The 26,563-nt window shown below is 35.8% G+C and overlaps 1 protein-coding gene across 1 annotated transcript in view; it reads right to left on the reverse strand.

Moving 5' to 3' along the window:
* The window catches only part of MYCBP2 (MYC binding protein 2), a 270,931-nt gene that overhangs the window by 94,782 nt on the left and 149,586 nt on the right, over positions 1-26,563 (reverse strand). Inside the window, 12 exon segments of the mRNA XM_036831466.1 lie at positions 3,891-4,035; positions 5,802-5,974; positions 13,263-13,312; positions 15,675-15,762; positions 16,403-16,521; positions 17,477-17,530; positions 17,533-17,571; positions 17,574-17,639; positions 17,642-17,702; positions 22,811-23,029; positions 23,724-23,824; positions 25,284-25,426. Coding sequence (XP_036687361.1) covers positions 3,891-4,035; positions 5,802-5,974; positions 13,263-13,312; positions 15,675-15,762; positions 16,403-16,521; positions 17,477-17,530; positions 17,533-17,571; positions 17,574-17,639; positions 17,642-17,702; positions 22,811-23,029; positions 23,724-23,824; positions 25,284-25,426 — 1,258 coding nt within the window.

The following is a 26,563-nucleotide window of genomic DNA, read 5'->3' on the forward strand; positions in this document are numbered from 1 at the left end:
TACTCTGCAAAAAGAGTATTATTAGTTTTGTCACCAACACGAACTATTAGAGCTAAGCAACCTATCGATAATTAAACTTTCCAACTCAGCTTCTTCAATATGGGGATATCTTTTATCTATACTTTACTGTAGAGATGCAAAGAACAGACTTCCTAAGGCATTTTAAAACACTGAAAGTATACATTGTCTCATAAACAATACTCAGAAATACTTTCCAGGAATTATAACAACACATTTTATTGTTATTTATTTGTTTATGCATTGGCAAAAAACACTCAATCCCTAGGCAACCACAAAGTTACAAACAATTTAAATACCACTTTAGCTCTTTTATCATTCTGAGGGTCACCCAAAATTTCTTCTGTCCTTTTCAGACACTACTTTTGTAGTTGGCAAGAACAGGTAATTCAACAACAAGCTCTTCACAGAAATAGAAAGGATTGCATAAAAGAAAGTGACAATACTACTTAAGTAATTGAGAGACACCCCAGAAATGTGGAATGTCTTTAACGTGTATTATTCTTATTAATGCCATTCTAGGGAGTCAGTAGTTTGAGACTCTCAGTGTCTATATATAAAGTTAAGTGTAGCTAGCAAATACATTCCATTAAATAACCACAATCTTTAGTTGGGGTTATGAGAAATCAGTATTTGGATTGATATAATGCTCTGGAAATATTAAAAACCCATCTTACATTTAAAACACAGAAGTTTAAAGATACATGGTAAAATTCTTCAGCTCATGTACATTGCCACCATTAAAAGCTTTAAACTTAAATGTAATAAAAAGGAAAAAAAAGCAAATGCTTCCAAATTCTAAGACGTTTGATTTAAAATTATAGCCACTATTTTTATACGTACTATTTTGATTTAATCTTTCTTTAAACGACTATATTTACCCTAAGTAAATTAACAGTAGAAGTACATCTGCCTATGTACTACGAACCTTGAAGTAAATCACTGAATAATTTCATACTCTAGGAGTACTGAGATATAAAATGATAACCATTCTGCTTTCTTTCATAAACTGTGCTTCTTTGTAAAATTTTTTCTTTTATTTCCTACACAACTTTCTCTTTTCATTAAATAAGATTTCCTTGGAATAATCATTTTATAAGTTAAAAAAAAACCAATAACACTTGCTGCTTTAAAAAGGATTTTGGATCTCACTGAAATATTATCTGCAAACCAACTTTTATGTTCCAAATAATTGGTTATTACTACATAAGGATACTTCAATAGCTTTTGAGAAGTCTAAAATGCTCCTAAAACTTCATGTGCTATCAGGCTGAAAACAAAACAGATTGAACTAATTTTGTTTTCAGCTAATATGATAATGTGATATAATAAATTAAACATCAAGAGGTATGCAAATCACTTTTCCTAAGTAGTATTTACTGGAGTTTCCTAGATACGGTTTCTAAATTAGACATAAATCTGATATGAACTTGAGCATACTGAGTAAGAGATTTAGGGCTTCTCGCCCTCAAGAAGCAAAATATGTAGGAAAAAAAAAGAGGAAGTAAAGAAGGAGAGAGATCATGTGGCTAAAAAAAGAACCCAAAGAGGAGAACAAAAGATAAAGCATAAAGTCTGACTCTGAAATGTAAGATGTAAACAACCAGGTACCAGAATGGAGTAAGAGACAACAAAGCAAGGTGGAAACACAGGAAAATACAGCTGAACATATACTATAGGCATAACAGTATGAACATTAAAAAGAAATGAAATGTTATGCCGACCTGGAAAATGGTAACTACAACGTAGTCACATGAATAAGGAACTTACTGTGGGCTCAAAGACTGGATTTAACAACTCACTACATACACTTAAGTGAGAAATCCATCAGTGAATACACAAACCCCGCAACATATTAATGTATACTGTATTGTGATCAAAACTCTGTCCTTGAGTGGAGTGATTTTTTGTATCACTTTCAGAATTACTTTTTTCTCTGTTCAATTTTTTTCTTATAATCTGTGATGCTTTTTGCATTCTAAAGAGTAATTCTTAGCGGGCCTGAAATTGCTTTGATGGGGTGTTATCGTCCTTTAAAAAGTAAGATATAGGGCTTCCCTGGTGGCGCAGTGGTTGAGAATCTGCCTGCTAATGCAGGGGACACGGGTTCGAGCCCTGGTCTGGGAAGATCCCACATGCCGTGGAGCAACTGGGCCCGTGAGCCACAATTACTGAGCCTGCGCGTCTGGAGCCTGTTCTCTGCAACAAGACAGGCCGCGATAGTGAAAGGCCCGCGCACCGCGATGAAGAGTGGCCCCCGCTTGCCGTAACTGGAGAGAGCCCTCGCACAGAAACGAAGATCCAACACAGCCAAAAATAAATAAATAAATAAATAAAAGTTAGCTTAAACTTATTAAAAAAAAAAAAAAAGTAAGATATAGGGAAAATATAAGAGTGCAGCATACTGTATGTGTATTATGTATATTGTATGTAACTAAGAGTACATACTCTTCCACCCTATATATGTACGTTTGGGTCATAATGCAAATCCTTGCTGGGGGTCATGGCCAAAACTTTGAAAGTCACTGGTAAAGAGCCTGATTTTTGTTTAGTATCAGGGTCAAATACTTTTCCATACAGTTTTACTTACTGGTCTTAAGACATGTGAACTATATGCCTCCTGTCTTTTTTAACTATGAGTCAAGTTAGAGGCTCCAGTGGCACTGTGCTTCTTCATGGTATAAATCAAGTAGTTGAAATAGTTCTGGGACTTCCCTGGTGGTGCAGTGGTTAACAATCTGCCTGCCAATGCAGGGGACACGGGTTCGAGTCCTGGTCTGGGAAGATCCCACATGCTGCAGAGCAACTAAGCCCGTGTGCCACAACTACTGAAGCCCAAGCACTAGAGCCCGTGCTCTGAAACAAGAGAAGCCACTGTGATGAGAAGCCCGCGCACTGCAGTGAAGAGTAGCCCCCGCTTGCTGCAGCTAGAGAAAGCCCGCGTGCAGCAACGAAGACCCAACGCAGCCATAAATAAATAAATTTATTTATTTATTTATTTAAAAAAAAAGAAAGCAAAAAAGAAATGGTCCACATCAAAAAAGTCTTAAAAAAAAAAAAAAGTAATATTGAGGTAAAATCAGCTGCTCTGTGAGTAAAAAAGATTTTGTGGCTTAATCAACTCTGTTCCAAACAACCAAATCACTTTGTAATACAACTTTGGGGGGCAGGGGCGGCTAGGGATTGCCTATACAAATTTTTGTTCAATATTGACTATTTTCAGAAATATAATAAAAGTTTAAAATAAGATATTTAATTAATAGATTATATCACAAAGGACTTAATATCATGCATTACAATATGCTCTAAAATGTCACTATTAATTCATGTTTCAGGGAAAAGGTATCCAAAGAACTATATCCTTCAATATAGCACATGACTAGTTCCAACCCTCATTCTTTTACAATCCAAATTTATGTATTTCTAATTTATTTAATAAGTATCAATATTATATTTTAAAGTTTGTTTCAACAGGTTTCAACAGTACCAAATGCAAAATGTATTTGAGTCTTTTAAAAGATAGGTACAAAATTTTAAAATATATTCTTTCACTGATTTATTCAATCACTTATGTATTAATGGCCTTCCCTCTGTGTGCTTAGCACTCTTTGTACGGACACTTTCTTATCCTTCCTTTGAATCACCACAGCACCTAGCAAAATGTAAAAAAACAAACCAAAAAATATATACCTTGGAAAGTTGAGTACTGATTAATATAAACAAGCCATTTCAACAATTTTTCGGCTTCCTTCATTACGTATATCTAAAGAGGGTACTGCATGTGGACTCTTAAGCACTTGCCATTTCTAAAATTTTATTAGTTACAATAGTCAGTGCATAGTTGTCTACTAATACAATCCCAATATAGTTACCTTCATATTGGGAACGTGTACCACATCCCCATACTGGTCTTTTGTTTGAACAGTGATGGTGGTAGGCCAACCACAACGAATATCATCCTTATTCAGAATCAAGGATGTTTTCTGAGGATCAGCATAAGAGTCTGGCTGAAGCCACCTAGCAATAATGAAAAAAACAAGTAAACAAAAAACCAAACATTCATCAACATCTTCAGTGATTAACATGAAACTAAGCCAAATGAGTAAAACTTATATCAAACAAAATGCTAAAATGGTATCTTCATTTCTGATTCTGTGAGAATGACCGCAAGTGTCTCTCTTGGAAATAGTTAATGACAAATTCATTAAAAAATATGCTGAAGCATATAAGATTTCTGATGATTACAAATAAAATAGAAATAATTTTAAAATCAGGAAATTTGATATTTTAACTATAGCTGATTTAAAATAAGAAAATGAATTTAGGTTGCATATACTTTGAAGTCTCAAATACACTCTTTAAGGGAGGCCTGCTGAATTTGCCAACCTGAAAGCCTGGGAAAGAGCAGGGTGTCTGTCAAGGCAGGGACAGAAGTGACATTCTGCTTGCTGGAGAGCAAGCAGGTTAAAGATACGTTGTCTATCTTCTCTTTTTTTTTAACATCTTTATTGGAGTAAAATTGCTTTACAATGGTGTGTTAGTTTCTGCTGTATAACAAAGTGAATCAGCTATACGTATACATATATCCCCATATGCCCTCCCTCTTGCATCTCTCTCCCATCCTCCCTATCCCACCCCTCTAGGTGGTCACAAAGCACCGAGCTGATCTCCCTGTGCTATGCGGCTGCTTCCCTTCACACAATTTCTTAACTATCTTCCCTCACTACCCTCCCTTCCATGTAAATTTGGCCTATTTTCTGTACTTCGTGATATCCATGCCTGAATTCATGATCATCATATCCATGATCTACATTCAAGTTGTCCTGTGAGATGAGTAATGAGTAATTCTGCCATGCATTACATAAAAAGTCCATAAAGATAGCACTGAGGCTGAGTTAAAAGATTTTCTATTCTTCTCCAATCACCATTTTGGCTTTTAAAAACTAAAGAGTAGGGCTTCCCTGGTGGTGCAGTGGTTAAGAATCTGCCTGCCAATGCAGGGGACACGGGTTCAAGCCCTGGTCTGGAAAGATCCCACGTGCCGCGGAGCAACTAAGCCCGTGAGCCACAACTACTGAGCCTGCACGTCTGGAGCCTGTGCTCCGCGACAGTGAGAGGCCCGCGCACCGCGATGAAGAGGGGCCCCCACTTGCCGCAACTGGAGAAAGCCCTCACACAGAAACGAAGACCCAACGCAGCCAAAAATAAATAAATAAATTTATAAAAAAAAAAAAACTAAACTAAAAACTATTTAAAAAAACCCAAAAAACTAAAGAGTAATCTCTGTAGTTTTAAAATTAAAGACAGAAAGAAGTCAGATTTCTATATTTACTAGTAAAATCACAAGTCAGCATATTTCTTCTTTTCATCTTCTCAAAAAAGCAGATAGCAACAAAATAAATGAGAACTCCACAACCTCAAATGATTTAATTTAAATTCTAAATTTATATTTGCATTAATTGTAGATTTGGAAAAAAACCTCATATTAAAATAAATATAGTGATAAATTTAGGAGTTTAGTACACATATTAAATACTACCATCAAGTACCCAGACTTCTCAATTTTACCAGGTGTTCTACATATTTTTAACAACTATTATATATTTTTAAAATATTTTGAAATATTAACTACCATTTCATATTTTGGCGAGTCCAAAACACATAAACTAGACTATCTTAGGCAGCACTGTAACATCCTAACGACTCCCCTCTCATTTCTCTTCAGAAATGAAGACTGAGGCAAGCTCTGAAAGGAAGTCATTGTAGTACTTAATATACATTACCTTGCAAGCCTTCCACCACTTGATCCTGGAACACAAGCAATAAAATCATCCAGAAAGGACTGTTCATTGCTTTGGATTTGAAGTGGTAAGTTTCCTTCTAGTGCCTCCAATATAGTTGGTGAATGAGAAAGCGCTAAACCCTTTCCAAGAATACCAGAATGGGTTTTGCACACCTGTTGGGTAAAAGAGAACATTTGTATATTTTATTTTTTTTAATTTATTTTATATATATATATATATATTCTTATATCATATAACAGACTTTATTTTTGAATTTTATTTTATTTTTTATACAGCAGGTTCTTACTAGTTATCTATTTTTTACATGTTAGTGTATATACGTCAATCCCAATCTCCCAATTCATCCCACCACCACTTCCCCACAACCCCGCTTTCCCCGCTTGGTGTCCATACGTTTGTTCTGCGTCTCTAATTCTGCCTTGCAGGCTGGTTCATCTGTACCATTTTTCTAGATTCCACATATATGTGTTAATACACGATATTTGTTTTTCTCTTTCTGACTTACTTCACTCTGTATGACAGTCTCTAGGTCCATCCACGTCTCTACAAATGATCCAATTTCATTCCTTTTTGTGGCTAATACTCCACTGTATATAAGTACCACATCTTCTTTATCCATTCGTCTTGTCGATGGGCATTTAGGTTGCTTCCATGACCTGGCTATTGTAAATGGTGCTGCAATGAACACTGGGGTGCATGTGTCTTTTTGAATTATGGTTTTCTCTGCGTATATGCCCAGTAGTGGGATTGCTGGGTCACATGGTAGTTCGATTTTTAGTTTTTTAAGAAACCTCCATACTGTTCTCCATAGTGGCTGTATCAATTTACATTCCCACCAACAGTGCAAGAGGGTTCCCTTTTCTCCACACCCGAGAGCATTTGCTCTTTGTAGATTGTCTGATGATGCCCACTCTAACCGGTGTGAGGTGATACCTAACTGTAGTTTTGATTTGCATTTCTCTAATAATTAGAGATGTTGAGCAGCTTTTCATGTGCTTCGTGGCCGCCTGTATGTCTTCTTTGGAGAAATGTCTATTTAGGTCTTCTGCCCGTTTTTGTATTGGGTTTTTTTTTTTTTTAATACTGAGCTGCATGAGCTGTTTATATATTTTGGAGATTAATCCTTTGTCCGTTGATTCGTTTGCAAATATTTTCTCCCATTCTAAGGGTTGTCTTTTCGTCTTGTTTATAGTTTCCTTTGCTGTGCAAGAGCTTTTAACTTTCATTAGGTCCCATTTGTTTATTTTTGTTTTTATTTCCATTACTCTAGGAGGTGGGTCTAAAGAGATCTTGCTGTGATTTATGGCAAAGAGTGTTCTTCCTATGGTCTTATATTTAATTCTTTAATCCATCTTTAGTTTATTTTTGTGTATGGTGTTAGGGAGTGTTCTAATTTCATTCTTTTACACGTAGCTGTCCAGTTTTCCCAGCACCACTTATTGAAGAGACTGTCTTTTCTCCATTGTATATCCTTCCCTCCTTTGTCATAGATTAGTTGACCATAGGTGTGCTGGTTTATCTCTGGGCTTTCTATCCTGCTCCATTGATCTAGATTTCCATTTTTTGTGCCAGTACCATACTGTCTCGATTACTGCAGCTTTGTAGTATAGTCTGAAGTCAGGGAATCTGATTCCTCCAGCTCAGTATTTTTCCCTCAAGATTGCTTTGGCTATTCAGGGTATTTTGTGTCTCCATACAAATTTGAAGATTTTTTTGTTCTAGTTCTATAAAAAATGCCATTGGTAATTTGATACAGATTGCACTGAATCTGTAGATTGCTTTGGGTAGTATAGACATTTTCCCAATGTTGATTCTTCCAATGCAAGAACATGGTATATCTCTCCATCTGTTTGTGTCACCTTTGATTTCTTTCATCAGTATCTTGTAGTTTTCTGCATACAGGTCTTTTACTTCCTTAGGTATGTTTATTCCTAGGTATTTAATTCTTTTTGTTGCAGTGGTGAATGGGATTGTTTCCTTAATTTCCCTTTCTGATCTTTTGTTCTTAGTGTATAGGAGTGCAAGAGATTTCTGTGCATTAATTTTGTATCCTGGAACTTTACCAAATTCATTGATTAGCTCTAGTAGTTTTCTGGTGGCATCTTTAGGATTCTCTATGTACAGTATCATGTCATCTGCAAACAGTGACAGTTTTTCTTTCTTTTCAGTTTTTATTCCTTTTATATCTTTTTCTTCTCTGATTGCCGTGGCTAGGACTTCCAAAACTATGTTGAATATAGTGGCGAGAGTGGACATCCTTGTCTTGTTCCTGATCTTAGAGGAAATGCTTTCAGTTTTTCACCATTGAGAATGATGGTTGCTGTGGGTTTGTCATATATGGCCTTTATTATGTTGAGGTAGGTTCCCTCTATGCCCACTTTCTGGAGAGTTTTCATCATAAATCGGTGTTGAATTTTGTCAAAAGATTTTTCTGCATCTATTGAGATGATCATATGGTTTTTATCCTTCAATTTGTGACTACGGTGTTTCACACTGATTGATTTGCGTAAACTGAAGAATCCTTGCATCGCTGGGATAAATCCCACTTGATCATGGTGTATGATCCTTTTAATGTGTTGTTGGATTCTATCTGCTAGTATTTTGTTGAGGTTTCTTGCATCTGTATTCATCAGTGATATTGGTCTGTAATATTCTTTTTTTGAAGTATCTTTGTCTGGTTTTGGTATCACGGTGATGGTAGAATGAGTTTGGGAGTACTCCTTCCTCTGCAATTTTTTGGAAGAGTTTAAGAAGGATGGCTGTTAGCTCGTCTCTAAATGTTTGATAGAATTCACCTGTGAAGCCACCTGCGTCCTGGACTTTTGTTGGTTGTAAGATTTTTAATCCCAGTTTCAATTTCATTACCTGTGATTGGTCTGTTCATATTTTCTATTTCTTCCTGGTTCAGTCTTGGAAGTTTATACTTTTCTAAGAAATTGTCCATTTCTTCCAGGTTGTCCATTTTATTGGCATAGAGTTGCCTGTAGTAGTCTCTTAGGATGCTTTGTATTTCTGTGGTGTCCCTTGTGATTTCTCCTTTTTCACTTCTAATTTTATTGATTTGAGTCCTCTCCCTCTTTTTCTTGATGAGTCTGGCTAAAGGTTTATCAATTTTGTTTACCTTCTCAAAGAACCAGCCTTTAGTTTTATTGATCTTTGCTATTGTTTTCTTTGTTTCTATTTCATTTATTTCTGCTCTGATCTTCATGATTTCTTTCCTTCTACTAACTTTGGGTTTTGCTTGCTCTTCTTTCTCTAGTTCCTTTAGGTATAAGGTTAGATTGTTTATTTGAGATTTTTCTTCTTTCTTGAGGTACGACTGTATTGCTATAAACTTCCCTCTTAGAACTGCTTTTGGTGCATCCCATAGGCTTTGGATCATCATGTTTTCGTTGTCATTTGTCTCCAGGTAATTTTTGATTTCCTCTTTGATTTCTTCAGTGATGTCTTGGTTATTTAGTAATGCATTGTTTAGCCTCCATGTGTTTGTGTTTTTTACGTTTTTTTCCCTGTAACTGATTTCTAATCTCATAGTGTTGTGGTTGGAAAAGATGGTTGATAGGATTTCAATTTTCTTAAATTTACCAAGGCTTGATTTGTGACCCAAGATGCAATCTATCCTGGAGAATGTTCTGTGTGCCCTTGAGAAGAAAGTGTAATCTGTTGTTTTCGGATGGAATGTCCTGTAAATATCAATTAAATCTATCTGGTTTATTGGGTCATTTAAAGCTTGAGTTTTATTAATTTTCTGTCTGGATGATCTGTTCGTTGGTGTAAGTGTGCTGTTAGAGTCCCCACTATTACTGTGTTACTGTCGATTTCCTCTTTTACAGCTGTTAGCATTTGCTTTATGTACTGAGGTGCTCCTATGTTGGGTGCATATATATTTATAATTGTTATATCTTCTTCTTGGATTGATCCCTTGATCATTATGTAGTGTCCTTCCTTGTCTCTTGTAACATTCTTTATTTTAAAGTCTATTTTATCTGATATGAGTATAGCTACTCCAGCTTTCTTTTGGTTTCCATTTGCATGGAATATCTTTTTCCATCCCCTCACTTTCAGTCTGTATGTGTCCCTAGGTCTGAAATGGGTCTCTTGTAGACAGCATATATATGGGTCTTGTTTTTGTATCCATTCAGCAAGCCTGTGTCTTTTGGTTGGAGCATTTAATCCATTCACGTTTAAGGTAATTATTGATATGTATGGTCCTATGACCATTTTCTTAATTGTTTTGGGTTTGCTTTTGTAGGTCCTTTCCTTCTCTTGTGTTTCCCACTTAGAGAAGTTCCTGTAGCATTTATTGTAGAGCTGGTTTGGTGGTGCTGAATTCTCTTAGCTTTTGCTCATCTATAAAGCTTTTGATTTCTCTATCGAATCTGAATGAGATCCTTGCTGGACACAGTAATCTTGGTTGGGGGTTCTTCCCTTTTATCACTTTAAATATATCGTGTCACTGCCTTCTGTCTTGTAGAGTTTCTGCTGAGAAATCAGCTGTTAACCTTATGGGAGTTCCCTTGTATGTTATTTGTTGTTTTTCCCTTGTTGCTTTTAATAATTTTTCTTTGTCTTTAATTTTTGCCAATTTGATTTATTATGTGTCTCTCCATGTTTCTCCTTGGGTTTATCCTACCTGGGACTCTCTGTGCTTCCTGGACTTGGGTGGCTATTTCCTTCCCATGTTAGGGAAGTTTTCAACTATAATCTCTTCAAATGTTTTCTCGGGTCCTTTCTCTCTGTCTTCTCCTTCTGGGACCCCTATAATGCGAATGCTGGTGCATTTAATGCTGTCCCAGAGGTCTCTTAGGCTGTCTTCATTTCTTTTCATTCTTTTCTCTTTATTCTGTGCCGTGACAGTGAATTCCACCATTCTGTCTTCCAGGTCACTTATCTGTTCTTCTGACTCAGTTATTCTGCTACTGATTCCTTCTAGTGTGTTTTTCATTTCAGTTATTGTATTGTTCATCTCTGTTTGTTTGTTCTTTAATTCTTCTGGGTCTTTGTTAAACATTTCTTGCATCTTCTCGATCTTTGCCTCCATTCTTTTTCCGAGGTCCTGGATCATCTTCACTATCATTATTCTGAATTCTTTTTCTGGAAGGTTTCCTATCTCCACTTCATTTAGTTGTTTTTCTGGGGTTTCATCTTGTTCCTTCATCTGGTACCTAGCCTTCTGCCTTTACATTTTGTCTATCTTTCTGTGAATGTGGTTTTCATTCCACAGGTGCAGGACTCTAGTTCTTCTTGATTCTGCTGTCTGCCCTCTGGTGGATAAGGCTATCTGACATTTGTATATTTTAAAATATAAAACTTTAATTACATGAATTTTTTTGTATTTTCACCCAAGTTTAGATAGGCCTTTTTGGGGAAATAATTTTCTTCCCATGCCCCAGTGCTCCTTTAGCCTATAAAGTAGAAAACTTTCAGGAGGGAAAGACTTGGGATAATATTTAGAGCATCTTTCTTCCCACAAAAAAGAAATGATTTATCAGAGATCTGCATGCTAGATGCAATGGTGCATCTCCTCCCACTCTAGCTTTCTCCATGTGCCACATCCCTATTTGTCAGGGCCAGGGCTCCCTTTTTAAGACAGCTGTAAAGGTCTCCCTCTTTTTGTGTCTCCATTACTGGCAGCTATCATGGGTACGTTGTGCCTGTTCTCTTGGGCAGGTGGGTACCGAGGTCTTGACTTGGGCAAAAAGTAGATGGAAGTCTGACTGTGGCTGCACATATACTGCATTAGCCTGTGTAAGCCTTATGAAAGTTAAGAAAAAAAGGCAGATAAAACTGAAATTTTAGTTCTCACCTATATGAGAAGCAAGCCTTATATTTTGGAAAGACTTGCTTTAAGGGCTAAAACTCTAGAAAATTTTTAATGACCATAGAATAAATTTCAAAACATACTATTTTTCATAGAGAAGCATTATATTTCCATTTCTATCAATTTCTACAACAAGTAACTTCTGCATTCTATAAGCCATGCAATTTCAAAGTCGTAATCTGTAAAGTCAAACAGACTTGAGGTCAAATCCTGACTCTGGACAAGTTATTGCTATGTGCTCTTGAGCTAACAAGTTACCGACCATTCCCGAATCAGTGAGATGTATAAACTGGTGATCAAATGATATCTCTTCCGTGGTTATTATAAAATTTAAATTAAATAACACATTTAAATGCCCACCACCTGCCTAACAAGCAGTAGGTGTTAGACCATCACAGTGACGACCTTACATGCCAAAACGGTGGGTAATTTGGGAAATCACTTTTCTCTTTACAGCGGTACGATAAAGACCTCTTTATATCTGGCCTACATGACAGTCTATAAGCCGTAATAATCCCCGTAATGATAATATGAGCTACTTGATGGTTTCCCTTAGCTAGAATGTTATCTGACACATAGTATGTTTATTAAATATTTTTTAAATTAATTTTTATTTTTGTATCTTAAGATACAGAGATTTAACTTTTTTAAAAGAAAAAACAAAAACAAAAGCTGGTGGGTTTTTAAGACACAGAAGTTTCTTAACATTATTGAGGACACCATGACTCCCTATGATTAGAGCATAGTGATCAAGATCATGGACTTTGTCACCAAACTGCCAGAGGTCAAATTCTACCCCAGCTGCTTACTAGCTGTGTGATTCTGGGCCAGTTACTTAAGTTCTCTGCGCCTCAGTTCCCTTATCTATAAATAAGAGTCTCTAATTCATAGGGTTGCTGTGAGGACTAAATGAGTTAAAAATATGAAAAGTGTTTGGAATAGTAATTGATAAAGTTAAGATCAAATAAATGTTTGTTTTTATTATTACTGCTGTGATCAGTTCATTTCAGAAAATAAATAAAATGTAAACCATTAACTCTAAGTATTGATATTAGAAGACCTGGATATTAGACTTTATCTCCCAGTAAGCTGAATTCTTAGACAAATCACAAAATGTCTCTGAACTGAAGTTATTATAATTGTAAGATACAAGAGAAAATACTGACCTCAAAGTGTAATTGCAGAAATAGACAGATAATGTCAAAGACATGGTAAACTATAACGTGCTCTACAGATGTTATTTAAATTACTATCACTAACAGCTTTTTTCCCCTTTTTCTAACTGGTCAATAAAACTTCTTTCAAGATCCAGTTTAAATGTCCACCGCTGGGCAAAGCCTTCCCCTGGACCCTTGGCACTTGGTAGCTCTTCTTCCTCCAGCAGGGCTTTCGTCTCACTCCAGAGTTAACACCCACCACACAGTACAACAAGGGCTCATGTGGTGGGTCTCTCCCATCAAGGGGAGAAATTATGAGTTATTTATCTCTATAACTGCCAATTATGGAATGAAATACTTAATGAATGAGTGCTATGTTCAAGAAAAATAAGGTTGATCTGAGTGGAAATTCTGCTTAAAATTAATGTGCAAAGTTTACCCTTACAATTATCAGGACAATACCTGTAATGCAGCCTCTTCAAGAATTTCAAGGTCTTCCTCTAATTCATTACCTGTTGTGTAAATGAAAAGGTTTACTAAAATATATTCATCCTTAGTTAATCTTTCTAGTCTTTTGCACTCATGACATCTTTCCCACAAATTTGATATTCCAAATTGAAGAGAACTATTATCGTTCTGGATAAATCTCAGTGGTTTAAATTTTCAAACGCTAGTTTCAGTGTGAATATAAGCTGTAATTCTCAAGACAATACTCAAAAAGCAACCATCAAGTGATTTTCAAAAGACATATACTATATTTATGTACACAAATGTGTATTTTTGACTTTAGTGTACTTACTTTTTGACCAAAAAAAAAAGAAAAATGAGGGAACTGATTTTTCAGAATCCGAGCCTTTCTAGATTGGTTATATTGTAGAAGAGCTTTACCTTTAGTAAACAACAGTTACTTAGAGGAAAATGTAAGATAGTGACTGTATTCTCTAGCCATTTTCTCCTTTACTGCTTGATGTAGAATATATTTTATTTATTGAATTTTCTTTGATAGTTTAATTAATTCATAAAATATTACTACTAAAGTAATACATATTCAAAGGGAAATATTCAAAGTATGCAGAAGTGTAGAATGAAAAATTCTGCTACCACCCCCTTCCAAAGATAAAGAGTGTCAATAGTTTCTTACGTATTGTTCTAGAAATTTTGTGTGCAAATAATGTGTATGTACATATGTGTCAACGTACACACATGCGGGTACATACACATATATTTATATACTTACAATATAATGTTCACAAAAACGGGACCCTCTTCCGCAGCTTGCTTTTCTTAATTAATATAACTTGGACATCTTCCTTGGCCAGGACGTAGAGGTCTACTTTTTTGTTGCTGTTTTTTAACAGGCTGCATACATTCCTACTGTATGGACTTACTTACCATTGCTTATTGAACCAGTTCCCAACTGACAGACATTTTGGTTGCTTCTAGGTTTTATAATCACAAATACTGCTATATTAATCTACCTTACAACATACCTTTTTTGAGCATTTGTGCAAGTATGCATAAAAAATTGCTACATCAAAAGCTACATGCATGTAAAATTTGAATAGCTGTTGACACATCTCCTTCAAAGAGGCTGTGCCATTTTCCCTCCTATGAATAGAACACAGATGTCTCATTGTCTCATCTCCTCATCATGTGTCAACATGAAGCAGGAACAAGGGAACAGAGAAGGGTGGAAGGCAGCAGGAAGAGGAAAGGGATTAGACAAGGAAGAAAGGAGTAAAGAAAGAGAAGGGAGGAAAGAAAGAATAAAGTGGGAAGGGTAGCCCCAGAGGGAAGAGATACAGATGGACTTTTTTGGAGGTGAGAAGGTTGGGGAAATACAATAATACAGTAATAATGCCTTTTATTCCCAACTACTGTAAAAATAAAATGTTTGACCATGGATAAACATCATGGAATTAGTAAATATTTTAAGCCTTATTTTCATCTTTACAATTCTGATAATAAATCAACTCGTGTGTCACACAATCCTGTACCCTAGAAATAGGTACTCTTTGGCCACTGCCTCATTTCTCTGTCGTGCATCACATGAAAACTCTTCTGAAGAGCCATCTACGCTCAACCTGACTCCCCCTCCTGACTTTCCATTCTCTCACCCCACTCTGAAAGTCCTTATATTTCTCTCATTTTACTGATATATATATATATATATATATATCTATTTCTTCTTGAGTATATAAATAGCCAACAAGTTTAACCCAATGACAAATTTTAATTGATTTCTCAGTTTCATTAAAAAATCCCACCAATATCCACTCTCCTGAGGTTTTACATCTACCTCATTGGCTGCTGCTTCAGTCTTTTCTGCAGCCTCTTCCTCCTGTTCCATCTGTCTTTGAAATTTTGACAAGTCCCAGCTTTGACCCTTGGCTATTTTCTCTTTCTCATTTGCATTCTCTTCCTAGCTCATCTTTCATATGGTTCTTTCATACGGTCTTTAAATGCCAACTACGTTCAAATGACATTTCTATTGACCTGTCCCCTGAGCTCCAGGCAATAAGCATCCAATCACCTATTTGATATGCCCACTAGGACTTCTGGGAGATAGCTCAAGCTTTTGGTTCAATACTCTATTTCCAGTGCTTAACCCAGGGCCTGGCACATAGCATGTATGCACATAAGAAAGTGCTTGTATGCATATATGTGTGTGAATAAAAAAAAACCAGAGAGATACTCTTCAGTCTCCATTTAAAAAACCCAAACAACCAGTATATTAAGCAGTTGCTCATGAATATATGTGACTACTGAATTCATTTTGCTAATCTATTTTCAGAATGTTCTGCGATGAACATATTCTATTCTTAAAAATTTTTTTAAATCATAAACAAACACCTAGTACTTGACCACACTTACCAATAGGAAGTGCTAGATCCTTTTTCATCAAAGCTGCTGCACAAACCCCGCCAAGATTGGCTAGTTCTTTTTCCAACTGGATGACTCCCTGGAGAATTGCAAAAACAAAATCAGATGCTTTAAAAAATGTTTGGAAGATGAAATTTTTGAAAGATGATGTGGATTATCAAAAAAAGTGTGACTTGCATTCAAGTGTAATGTTTGAAACTAAAAGGAAGCATATGTTAGGAGCTAATGGTTAATTAAGAGTGTAAGAGATTTAATATTATGTCTCATGCTGGTTGTAAGTTTCAGACCGACAGGTTCATTGTCCAAAGAATTTTTCATTCATTACTTTGAAGGAACATGATCAGTCTTTCACCTTGACTTTTTTTTTATTGTACGATTTGAAACATTTAGAAGAGATACTAAGTTAGTCCCATGGTGAAATTAGGTTCTATAATTTACTTAGAAAGGTATAGCTACCAGAGCTGGTTTGGAACAGGCACAACTATACTAAGTCTTTAAAGGCTGGGTCATGTTGCACAGACTCCATTCTCTTCACATATTTAAAGCAGCAAAACCAGACCACCGCGCAAAATTAAACTACAGAATATTTTAAATTATACACTCTAGCTTAAAATAAATTTCAGACTTCTTGAATACAGAGAGCAAACACAATTTAAGGCAACAGCAGCCCTTAGAAACACAACCTTCCTTAACAGAATGAGAAGAAAATTCATTCTCACCTCATCAGGTCCAGGGCTAAACTCATATCCAATTGCAAAACATTTGAAACCATAGAAAGAAGCTTTGTCATCTTTCACATAATCTGATGCAGTCTCCAGTGAAAAAAGGGCCTCATTTCCTAAGAAAAAAGCTAACATTGAGTTCAAAATCTGAAACAACTTTATCAAAATTTCCTTACCTTTATCTATCTCAAGATAGGTAGCAATACAAATCAGGTACTAAAAAAACCGAGTCTTTTTTGGGGCCCCTATATCTACTTGAACAAAGCTGTGCTTAAAAATGACAGTAGAAACAATAAAACCATGCCAGTTGTTATTTTTCTTTATGATCTAATTCTCCTTAATCACATGTCCTAAGTTAAGTTACACGAGGGATCACTGTCAATTATCCGTCAATTACTAAGGTGACCTAGGTTAGCCTCTTCTGTTTCAGAGTGAGCAATCCCCTCTAGGCTAAAATCTGGCTTCGTCTGATTTCTTCACAAACAAACAAGGCAGGTCAGACTAGAAGAAAGAAGTTTCTAAATTCAAATTGGCTATTAGTTTGAGAGATCACAAGAGTAGTTATTGTTAACTGGTTAAAAAAAAAAACAGACTGTAATAGCAAAAGTGCCTCCACCCAACCGGCCACATACACCCTCAAGCTCGAGAACAATAACTTCACATAACTCAGTGGGTTCGGTGGTTCACCAGTTCTCTTGAAAGGAAGAAGTCCTTGGTAACTTCTCAAAATTTAGCACTTACTGTGAAAATAAAATACCTAATCCACTTTTTTCTATAGTTTGGCCCCAACTACACAGACAGCTACTCCTCAGTATTAACTCTCTGCTTTTGTCAAGCTAATCTCTTCTCACAAGATCCTCAAAACATTCTCTTTCCTAAAACTTGGTCATGTTGTGCCCCATGCCCAGAGAGTCTTCTTTACTACCCAACTGCAATCCAGACACAGAGTAGGTCTTGAAGAAATTCTTCTAAAAATTAAATAAACATTTTCAATGATGTATCCTTACTAAACATAATTATCATAAATGCATATATTTTACCAGATAAAACAAAAAGAAAAAATAACTTTACCTGGCAACACTAAAACCATGTAGGGCCACCCAGAGGATCCTGAAAATTTCTTAATTCTATCCAGGAATTAAGATTTTCATGGACAGATGTCAATTTGGTCCATATCCTGAATTCTGAACAGTTCTGACAGGAATCAACAAGCGGAGGACACTTTCTGACTGGTGCAGTACCACCACTGAGGGTCAAACTCGATTGTCATCCACCGTACGCACTCCGGGAATGTCACCTGAGGTCAACAGGCAAGAAGTCACTCGCATAAGATGAATCAGATTTTAGCGTTTTGTCTAGTTTAGAAACAGGACATCATACTGTAAAGATGATGCCTTCAACGTACTGTAAAATAAATTTTAAGTAAGGAATTAAGTGATCAGAAATCAAGGTATTAATGGTCAGTATCAATTGTCTTGACTCCTCACTTGAAATATCTATTGCTTTCTAGCTAATATTTGCATTAATGTTTTTAAGTACACACTGATATCATTAGAAAAACAATTACAAAGCTGCTTAATTAATTTCCATAAACATTCAGCTATCTGACTTTCCTATGGAAGAGTTTATATAATAAATTTTCCATTTCAGTCAGTACGCATTTAAGGAATATAAGTCGGTAACTGACAATATAATTTGATAGGTAAAATATAAAGATACATTGATGGAAATTAATAAATCATTAACATGTAAGGTTTTAGTCACTTTTAGGTTATCTACCATTCATAGTATCCACTACAAATGTTTCTTTTCATTAACAAAAAAACTTTGTAACTTCATATATTACGAGAATAAATATAAACACACACACACTTATACACTTGATAAAAGCCTAGATTTTTATATTTTCCTAACCTGAAATTTTACTGTATATATGAGATTATGATGGCACATAATTATATATACTTTTAAAGGCCACTTTTTAAGCTTCTGTCACCATTATGGAAGAAGGAAGGCTGTAATGGTAGTCAATTTACAGTTAAGTAGGACCATGTCAAGTAGTAAACTATGAACTTGTTGCAGGACATGATATAACCTTAAGAAATTTCCCAAATATTATATTAATCTAAAAAAAATTACCTCGGACAATGGTAAAATAGGATTTTTTACAATCTCTATTTAATAAAAGCTTCAACTTGTTCATAATAACATAAATGTAAATTAAAACTAAACGGAGACACCATTTTCCCACCATTCCTTCCATTATATTGGCAAAAGGCCCAAAATTTAACCACATACTCTTTTGGAGAGGCTTTGAGAAACAAGCACTCCATGATTGTTGGTGGGACACAAAAAGACATAACTTCTATGGAAGGGAATTGGTCAACATCTAGCAAAGCTACATATGCATTCACCCCTCTGAATCAGCAATCCCAGATCTATCTAGCACAAGGCTCCTCATTCTATATTTGTTTAACCCAGGCCATCCCACTTCTAGGAGTTTACTTTGAAGATATGCTTCTAACAATACGGAAACAAAAAAACAAACAAAAACCCCCAAACACAGGCACAAAGTTTTCATTGCAAAAAATGAAAACACCCCAGATGCTCACACAACATAAGACTGGCTGGATAAACTATGAGAGGTTCTTTACAGTGTAAGAACTATGAGTCTGTAAAACAGGAATGAGGATGGTCTCTTTAAATTGGATACGGAGAGATTTCTATACACAGTGTTAAATTTAAAAAGCAAAGTACAAAGTAGTATACATAGTGTGCTACCTTTTTTAAATAAAGATGGAAAATAATACTACAAACTAAATCAATCTACCTATCGTTCTGATTTTTTCCAAAAAAGAACACAGAAGGATACACAGGATACTTACTGAGGAGTAGTGAGAAGCAGAGAAGGAAAAGGACTTATAAGGCTGAGTATGTTATTTTTAGAAGGTTATTTCTGGAGCCATATGAATATGTCACATATTTTACAAAGTACAATGAAAAAAGCGAACTAGAGATGGAAAAATACTCATAAAAATTAATGTAGAAAAAACAATAACAAATAGAGGACCTAACGTTAATATTAAACTGTATCAGAATACCCGACTTACACATATACATAAAAATGAACTACCCCAAGCAACTTCTGATAAAGTACTTTGATTATCCTAATGTCAGTGGGATTTCACACAAGACACAATTTTTTGCCAAGAAACTGTTAATTTTATATAGTATCCAATATTTTATTATTCACAGTGGCATACGTTAAATGAAAGGGGGTAGAAAGAAAAGAACCTCAATGGTGTTGACTGGAACTAAGAAGAAGTGCTCAAAATCTGATGAAAACACAGAAAAAGGACACAGAATCCAGCTTGAACAGATTTTCCCTGGCCAAATCAATTAAAATTTGAGCATCAAACTGAATGACAGCAAAGGATTATAACACTGAGCAAAAAAGAGAATCTTTGAGTCCATATTGATATAAACACATAAAATAAATAAATAAATAGATTTTTAAAGGGGAAGGGGATGGGAAAAATTCTCCTTACAACAGAACACCAGCTGGGAGGAATAACAGAATTAGAAAGCCACCGTCTTTATAGTAATGAATGATTTAGGTAAGAATAACCAATGGATACTAAAATTTGTTGAAAGACAGTATTTTTTACACAGTCTCTAACCCATAGATATCTACCCATAGACATTTTCAAAGGGAAAAAAAGATGCTTTTTGGTGGAGCTATCACCTTAATCAAGTGACTAGTACTTCCTGATGGGATGCACTGAGGAGAACGGACATCGCTTACGTGGTGTTGCCGCCCAAAATGCACAACGTGAATCTAATCATTAAAAAACAATCAATTACATCCAAATAAAAAGGATATTTTTACAAAACCACTCATTGTGTTCTTCAAAAATGCCAATGTCATAAAAGACGAAGGAAGGCTGAGGAACTACTGCAGATTAAAAGGGATCAAAGAGGCCTGACAACTAAATGCAATGTTTGAACCCGACAGGATCCCGGTCTGGGTTTAAAAAGATTCTATGAACACCATTGTTGGGAAAAAAGGCAAAACGTTGAGCTTATAACATGATATACTACTACTCTTTATCGTGGTAATAACCCCGTTTCAATGTTAAATTTCCTAAATTCGATTGGTACATTAGGGTTATACAGGAAACTTCACTGTTCTTAGGAACAAGGTGAGGGGTCATGATGTTTGCAACCTGCTCTTAAATGGTCTGACAATAATAAACATAGATAAATAAAACAATCATGGCAAAATGTTAACTAACGAAGCCAAGTCAAGGGCATAGGGGGGTGTTCACTGCACAAATCTTATTACTTTTTTATACAGGTTTGAAATTCTTCGAAATAAAAAGTTGAAAAACATGAGGAATGAATACACATACACATCTGCATCTGTATTTGTGTGTCTATGCTTACATGAAAAGAAATAATGGAAGGCTAAACTACAAAATTATAATAATACGAAATGTTACCTGAGAAGAAGACATGACAGGGAAGAAGGGAACAGAATGAGGGGACAGAGATAATAAAAGCTAGATTTCTTTGAATCCACGTTGTTCTACAGATTTGACTTACAACTATGTAATTGAACTATTATCAAACAAAACTTAAAAAGCAATTCCTAAAAATCTAGAATAAAATGAAATAAAATGATGCCAAATGTACGTCCAATTAGCGGCATAATCACAGAGAGAGGGATTATTCCAATTTACTTTAAAACACAGTAGTTGACCATACCCACTTACTTTGAAAACATGGTCATTTCTCTGTACTTCCTAGTTGGGAATATGCCCAAAAGACAAAACACACACACACACACACACACACACACACACAAAGAGTGAATGAATAATTAAGTGATTTTCTAATTCTAGTATTCCCGGTGCCATAGAGAACAGGAACTTTCGGTTACGAGAAAGGAGATTCAGGTGTAACATCCTGTGGTCCTTATTTTGAATGAGTATCATCAGTACAAACTCATGAGGTATTTTATCTTTAAAAAAATACGCATACACATAAATGTGTCTGTTCATAAATACACCCACATACATAAATATATATACAAATAATATATGCCTGTGTATATAAATACATGTGTGTTTATGTGTGAGTGTATGTACTAGTTCTATACACTATAAATATCTAGAAACAATGACAACCCAGGAGAAATGAGCATTCCCAGTGCCATATTTTGGCTCTTAAAGACTCATTACCATTTAAAGGAGTCACGGCACTTTGAAAAAACGGTGGGTTTCAGATTTGAGGCAGGAAATGGGTAAGCTCTTATAACGTCTTATACCAGAGCCTGTAACATCTTATAACATCTTACACCAGAGAGTGAGAATGTTATGAATGACTACAAGGGCTGTGTCTAAGGGACTCAGGAGTCAAGCTGAAGAGGATCCTATCAGAAAAACACACGATCCAGTTTCTTAAATAAAATTCAAAGAAACAAAAAAGAGAGAGATGGAGGAGGATCAACAGATTAAAAGAGACTTAAGAGACATAACCAATCCCAATGAATGAATCTTACTTGGATTCTAATTCAAAGAGTTTAAAATGTGCATATTTGATAACCTAAAGGAATTATTCATTTTTTTAAGTGTGATAATAACATGGTTATTTTGTACAGGTCCTTACATTTTGAGATACATAATGAAAAATCCATGAATGTGGAAGGGACAAAGAGGGTGGGGATAAATGAAAGAGGTTTGACAAAGAGTTGATACAGCTGAATCTGGGATGATGGAGAAAGTGGTAAACTATACTAGGCTGACCTTTCATATGTTACCATATTCTACAACAAAAAGCTGAATATTTTACAGGCACATAAAACTTAAACTTACAATTAATTTAAGTGGACAAATTTTCTTTCTCTCCCTTAATTTAAGTGATACAATTTAGAAAGCAAGGAATAGGATTTTGGATACTCTATAATAACAGCATTATACTTATAAATATTTTATAGGTACATTTTAACATTATGTACAGTATTTTAAATCCTACACTGGGTATGTAAATTTTCAGAGCTCAGGCTGTGGTACAAATAATATCAGTTCAAAAAAAGTGATTTTTAAATTTTAATGCTGATATCCACTATTACAATATATTATTTGCAGTTGAGCATTGCACATGGCCCTGTACTTACAAAAAGATATGAGAACAACTTTCCTAAACCCTATAAAACTATACTCTTTAACAGTAAAAACTGTCTTAAACCCTGGTGTGTATTTGACAGTGTCTAACCACCTGCTGATTCTCTTTATTTACATATAGAAGTTACACTTGAACAGAGACCAAGTATCCTTTAAGGTATCAGTATAGAACATCAAATCAAGCTTTAAGTTTAAACTGTCCCTAGGCATTGGTGCCCACCTTGTAGTGCATCACACATGCAGGCTTATAGGGGTGCTCGCTCTCTATGACAGCATAGTGATTAGAGGTTGTACAGGCAGAGAGGCCTTGTTCAGGCTGGTTTCCTGTGGTGCTATCTGTTGACTGATTAGGATTGAATGCAGGGGGTGCATACTTCTGATTCAGAATGGCAACTGAAGGAAGCAACTGTTGGACAAGGCCAAAGACTTCTACAGCCACCTAGTATAAAAAAAAATGATTAAATGAGATAAGTGTGAAAGTTGCTTTAAAATGATTAATTACTATAATTGTTGGTTATACTTATTATTCAGAATTTCTCTTTAGAGTTTCTTCTAGCTAAGTTTTCGTTCAAAGAGAAATTTGTTCTATGGAAAAAAAAAAAAACGACTTATCTTAAATTTATCTTAGGTGTTACATGTAGCCTAGTCCATAGTTTTAAACCCTTCTGCCTTTTTGGGACCTGCAGTAAACTAGGTTTTACTCAAATTTAATTATGCCAAAGAATCAGTAGTTTATAATTTCTTCCATGTCTTGAATATTTCACAATTTTACAACACTCCTATCCTTTAACATTGTTATTTTTATTCAAAATGGAGATTTGGCATCGACATTATAACTTTTAAAGATCTCAGTGAACTTGAGCTTTCCTTACATATCATATTCTAAAATGTATTTCCTACTCCCAAGTTCTTCAAATGTAAAGCCAATAAGTAAGCATGGTAATCCAGTAAACAATACTAAGATCGGAGAATTAGTTATTTAACTAATAATTTCTACCATTTACATGTCTACCTGCTTGTTACCTGTAACCCAGATGCCTCAAATATTAAAGTATTTTTAAAGGAAAGATACAAAGTCTAAATAAAATTATATTTACAAAAAAGATTCAAAGTTAGAGAATTAAATCACACACCTTGGGAATAGCAGCAGCTACTGGTCCTATGTAGGCTATAATAAGGGGAAGCAGCATGGAAAACAGACTGGAAGAGCTAAGCAGTTCTGGAATGTCATCAGCTAAAAAAGGCATTAAAACTATAGTTAGAAGGTAATTTCATTGTAATGTATATATGCTGTACTAAGCCTGTATTCTAGTCTCTGGAGTAAAATTATAGTTGACATTGATTGAGTGCTTATAAAGGACCTGGCACTATTCTAAGGGCTTTACATACATTATCTCAATTAATCCTTACAATAAGGTACTTTTATTATCGCCCCCTTTTTAGAAGTGGAAAACCAAGGCACACAGTGTTTAAGTATATTATCCAAAATCATACACCTGTAAAACGACAGAGCCAGAATTAGAACTTAGGGTAACAGTCATGATTTAAACCACTATCTTGGTGCAACACATAGGTATATTTCCGTCATTAGGCAAACTATGCAATCTTTGTGTGCAGGTTACTCATCTGTAAAAGAGGATAACAATACTTCCCTCACTGGATGTTGTGATGATTCAGTGAGTTAATACATGTAAAATGCTTAGAACAATGCCTGCACATATTAAGTACTCCAAAAATGTTTGCTGTTATTAGCTATATTGCCTTCTATTTTTCCCAAGGAAAAAGCACTTTGCTGATGGACATTTTAATTATTTCTCCATGAACATGGTGCTGGGAAGATAAGTTGAATCTACATTATGAAGACCTTTATACTGAAGGCCAATTATTTCCAAATACTTGTTTCTAGATCTGCTGTTGCATCAGAGTAGGCTGGGCAATAGTTTCTTAGTTCAGCCTAAACCCCTAGTTTGGATGGACCAAATATTCTTTATTTTCAGCATGTTTCTCAGGTGATTCTGATGTGCAACCACATCTAGGAACAAATGTTATAGCCAACAGTAATGTTTTTGTAATGTAACTCTGCTGCCAGTGTGGAAGATGCCTGGATAACTAGATGGGGAGTGGGGGAAAAGTGGCAGGGAGATTATTAGGATGTTATCAACCCATGAAAAAGAGGACATGTGCTTGAACCATGGCAGCTTGAACTATGGGAGAACAGATAGAGAGGAGAATACAAACTGGAGAGCTTCCAGTGGAAGAATTTACAGAACTCAAATGAGACAAGTGAATCTGGGGAGATGTTTGGGATTACCCAGGCCTTTGGATGAATGGTGATACTATTACTAGAAACAGAACACACAGAAGGAAAAACAGGTCTAAAGGAGAGAACAAAATGCTTTTTTAGACTGCTAAAAGAAGCAAAGACTCAGTTTAATCAAGAGTTTTTCTCTTAATGGGCTAACTAAGAAAACTACAGTATAAAATAATTACTTCTGAACATTCTAAAAAATTCTGCATTAGTGTATGAAGAGCATGGCTGATCCCAAATTAATGTACGTGTATGTGTAGATCTATCATGAATAAAACCCTCTGGGATTCTAACAAGATGGTTTCTTCTTCAGTAGCTCTGTGCATAAGTTGGGGAATAAAGAATCTAAAATATCACTATTAAGGACGTAAAAGAAAAGTCTTACCATCCACGGCAAGAGCTCTGTGCAAGAGGTCTTTTGCAGCTCGAACAACAGTGCTTACCACAGAGAGAGCTCTGCTACAGTTTTTATCTTCTTCATTGGCTTTACTCAGAAGTTGAGATTGTAAATCTCCATCGAATTCACTCCTATAACATGAGTAACACATGAGATCGTTTTACATCGTGGGTAAAACACGATCTAACTCTAGGAATCATATCTGGATCACAGCTCATTTAAGTTAAAAAAAGTAAATATAGAGCTAAATAGTTTTAAGGAGTAATAGGGCGTCAAAGAAAAATAAAGCCAGATAAGGGCACAAGGTTATTTTAAATAAGATCATGATGGAACTGCTATTTAAACAAAGGCCTGAATTGTGTTAAAAAAGATCTGAGCTGAGAGAAAAGAACATTAAGATAAAAAAAAAGAACAGTTAGATAAAGGTTCAGACAGGAACAAGATGGGTGAGTTCAAGGAATAGAATGAAGACATAGAATGTCCTCAATCTATTCCTTGAACTCACCCGTCTTGTGAGTTCCTTGAACTGGAATGAAAGGAGAAAGAGTATGTGTGACTAGAATGAAAGGAGAAAGAGTGAAGGGTGACAGGTGGGCAAGGTAAATAGGAGTCAGATCACATGAGGTTTAAACACCACAGTAAAGACTACATTTTATCCTGGAATGGGAAGGGGAAGCTATGAGGGGAAGGTGAGCAAGGGCAGAACTTGATACGATTTACATTTCTCTAAGGTCACTCTGGCTGTGCAGTGGAGGACAGACTGTAGGAGAGCAGCAGTGAAAGGAGGGAGACTTGTTTGGAAGCTCTTTCCTCTAAGATCCAGTTATCCGGGTAGTTACCCAGGTCGGCGTGATGGTTTGGTCTAGACTGTTAATTATGGGAGCGGTAGAAAAGGTCAGATGTAGGACATTTTAAAAGTACGGCTGCCAAGACTTACTGACGTAAAGCGTGAGGGAAAGAGGGATGTCACAAATGCCCCCAAGGTGTTTGCTGTACCTGTGGATGGGGAGGAGCACTGTGGACGAGTACCACTAAGACGTCTATTAGCCAACCGTAAAGAGGATGTGTGTGTGGTACAGTGGTTAAAGGTAGGTCATCTGGAGTCCAATTTCCTGCCTACAGACCCCAGGACCATAATTTACTATGAGTGAGACTTCAGGCAGGTTGTTGAGCCACTCATCTGTAAAGGAGGGATAGGAAACTGCCCACCTCACAGGAGTTCCTGTGAGGACTGACTGAGCTAAGACAAGGAATGCCCTCAGAGCACC

Source organism: Balaenoptera musculus, chromosome 18, assembly GCF_009873245.2.
Source record: "Balaenoptera musculus isolate JJ_BM4_2016_0621 chromosome 18, mBalMus1.pri.v3, whole genome shotgun sequence".
NCBI classification, from domain to species: Eukaryota; Metazoa; Chordata; class Mammalia; order Artiodactyla; family Balaenopteridae; genus Balaenoptera; species Balaenoptera musculus.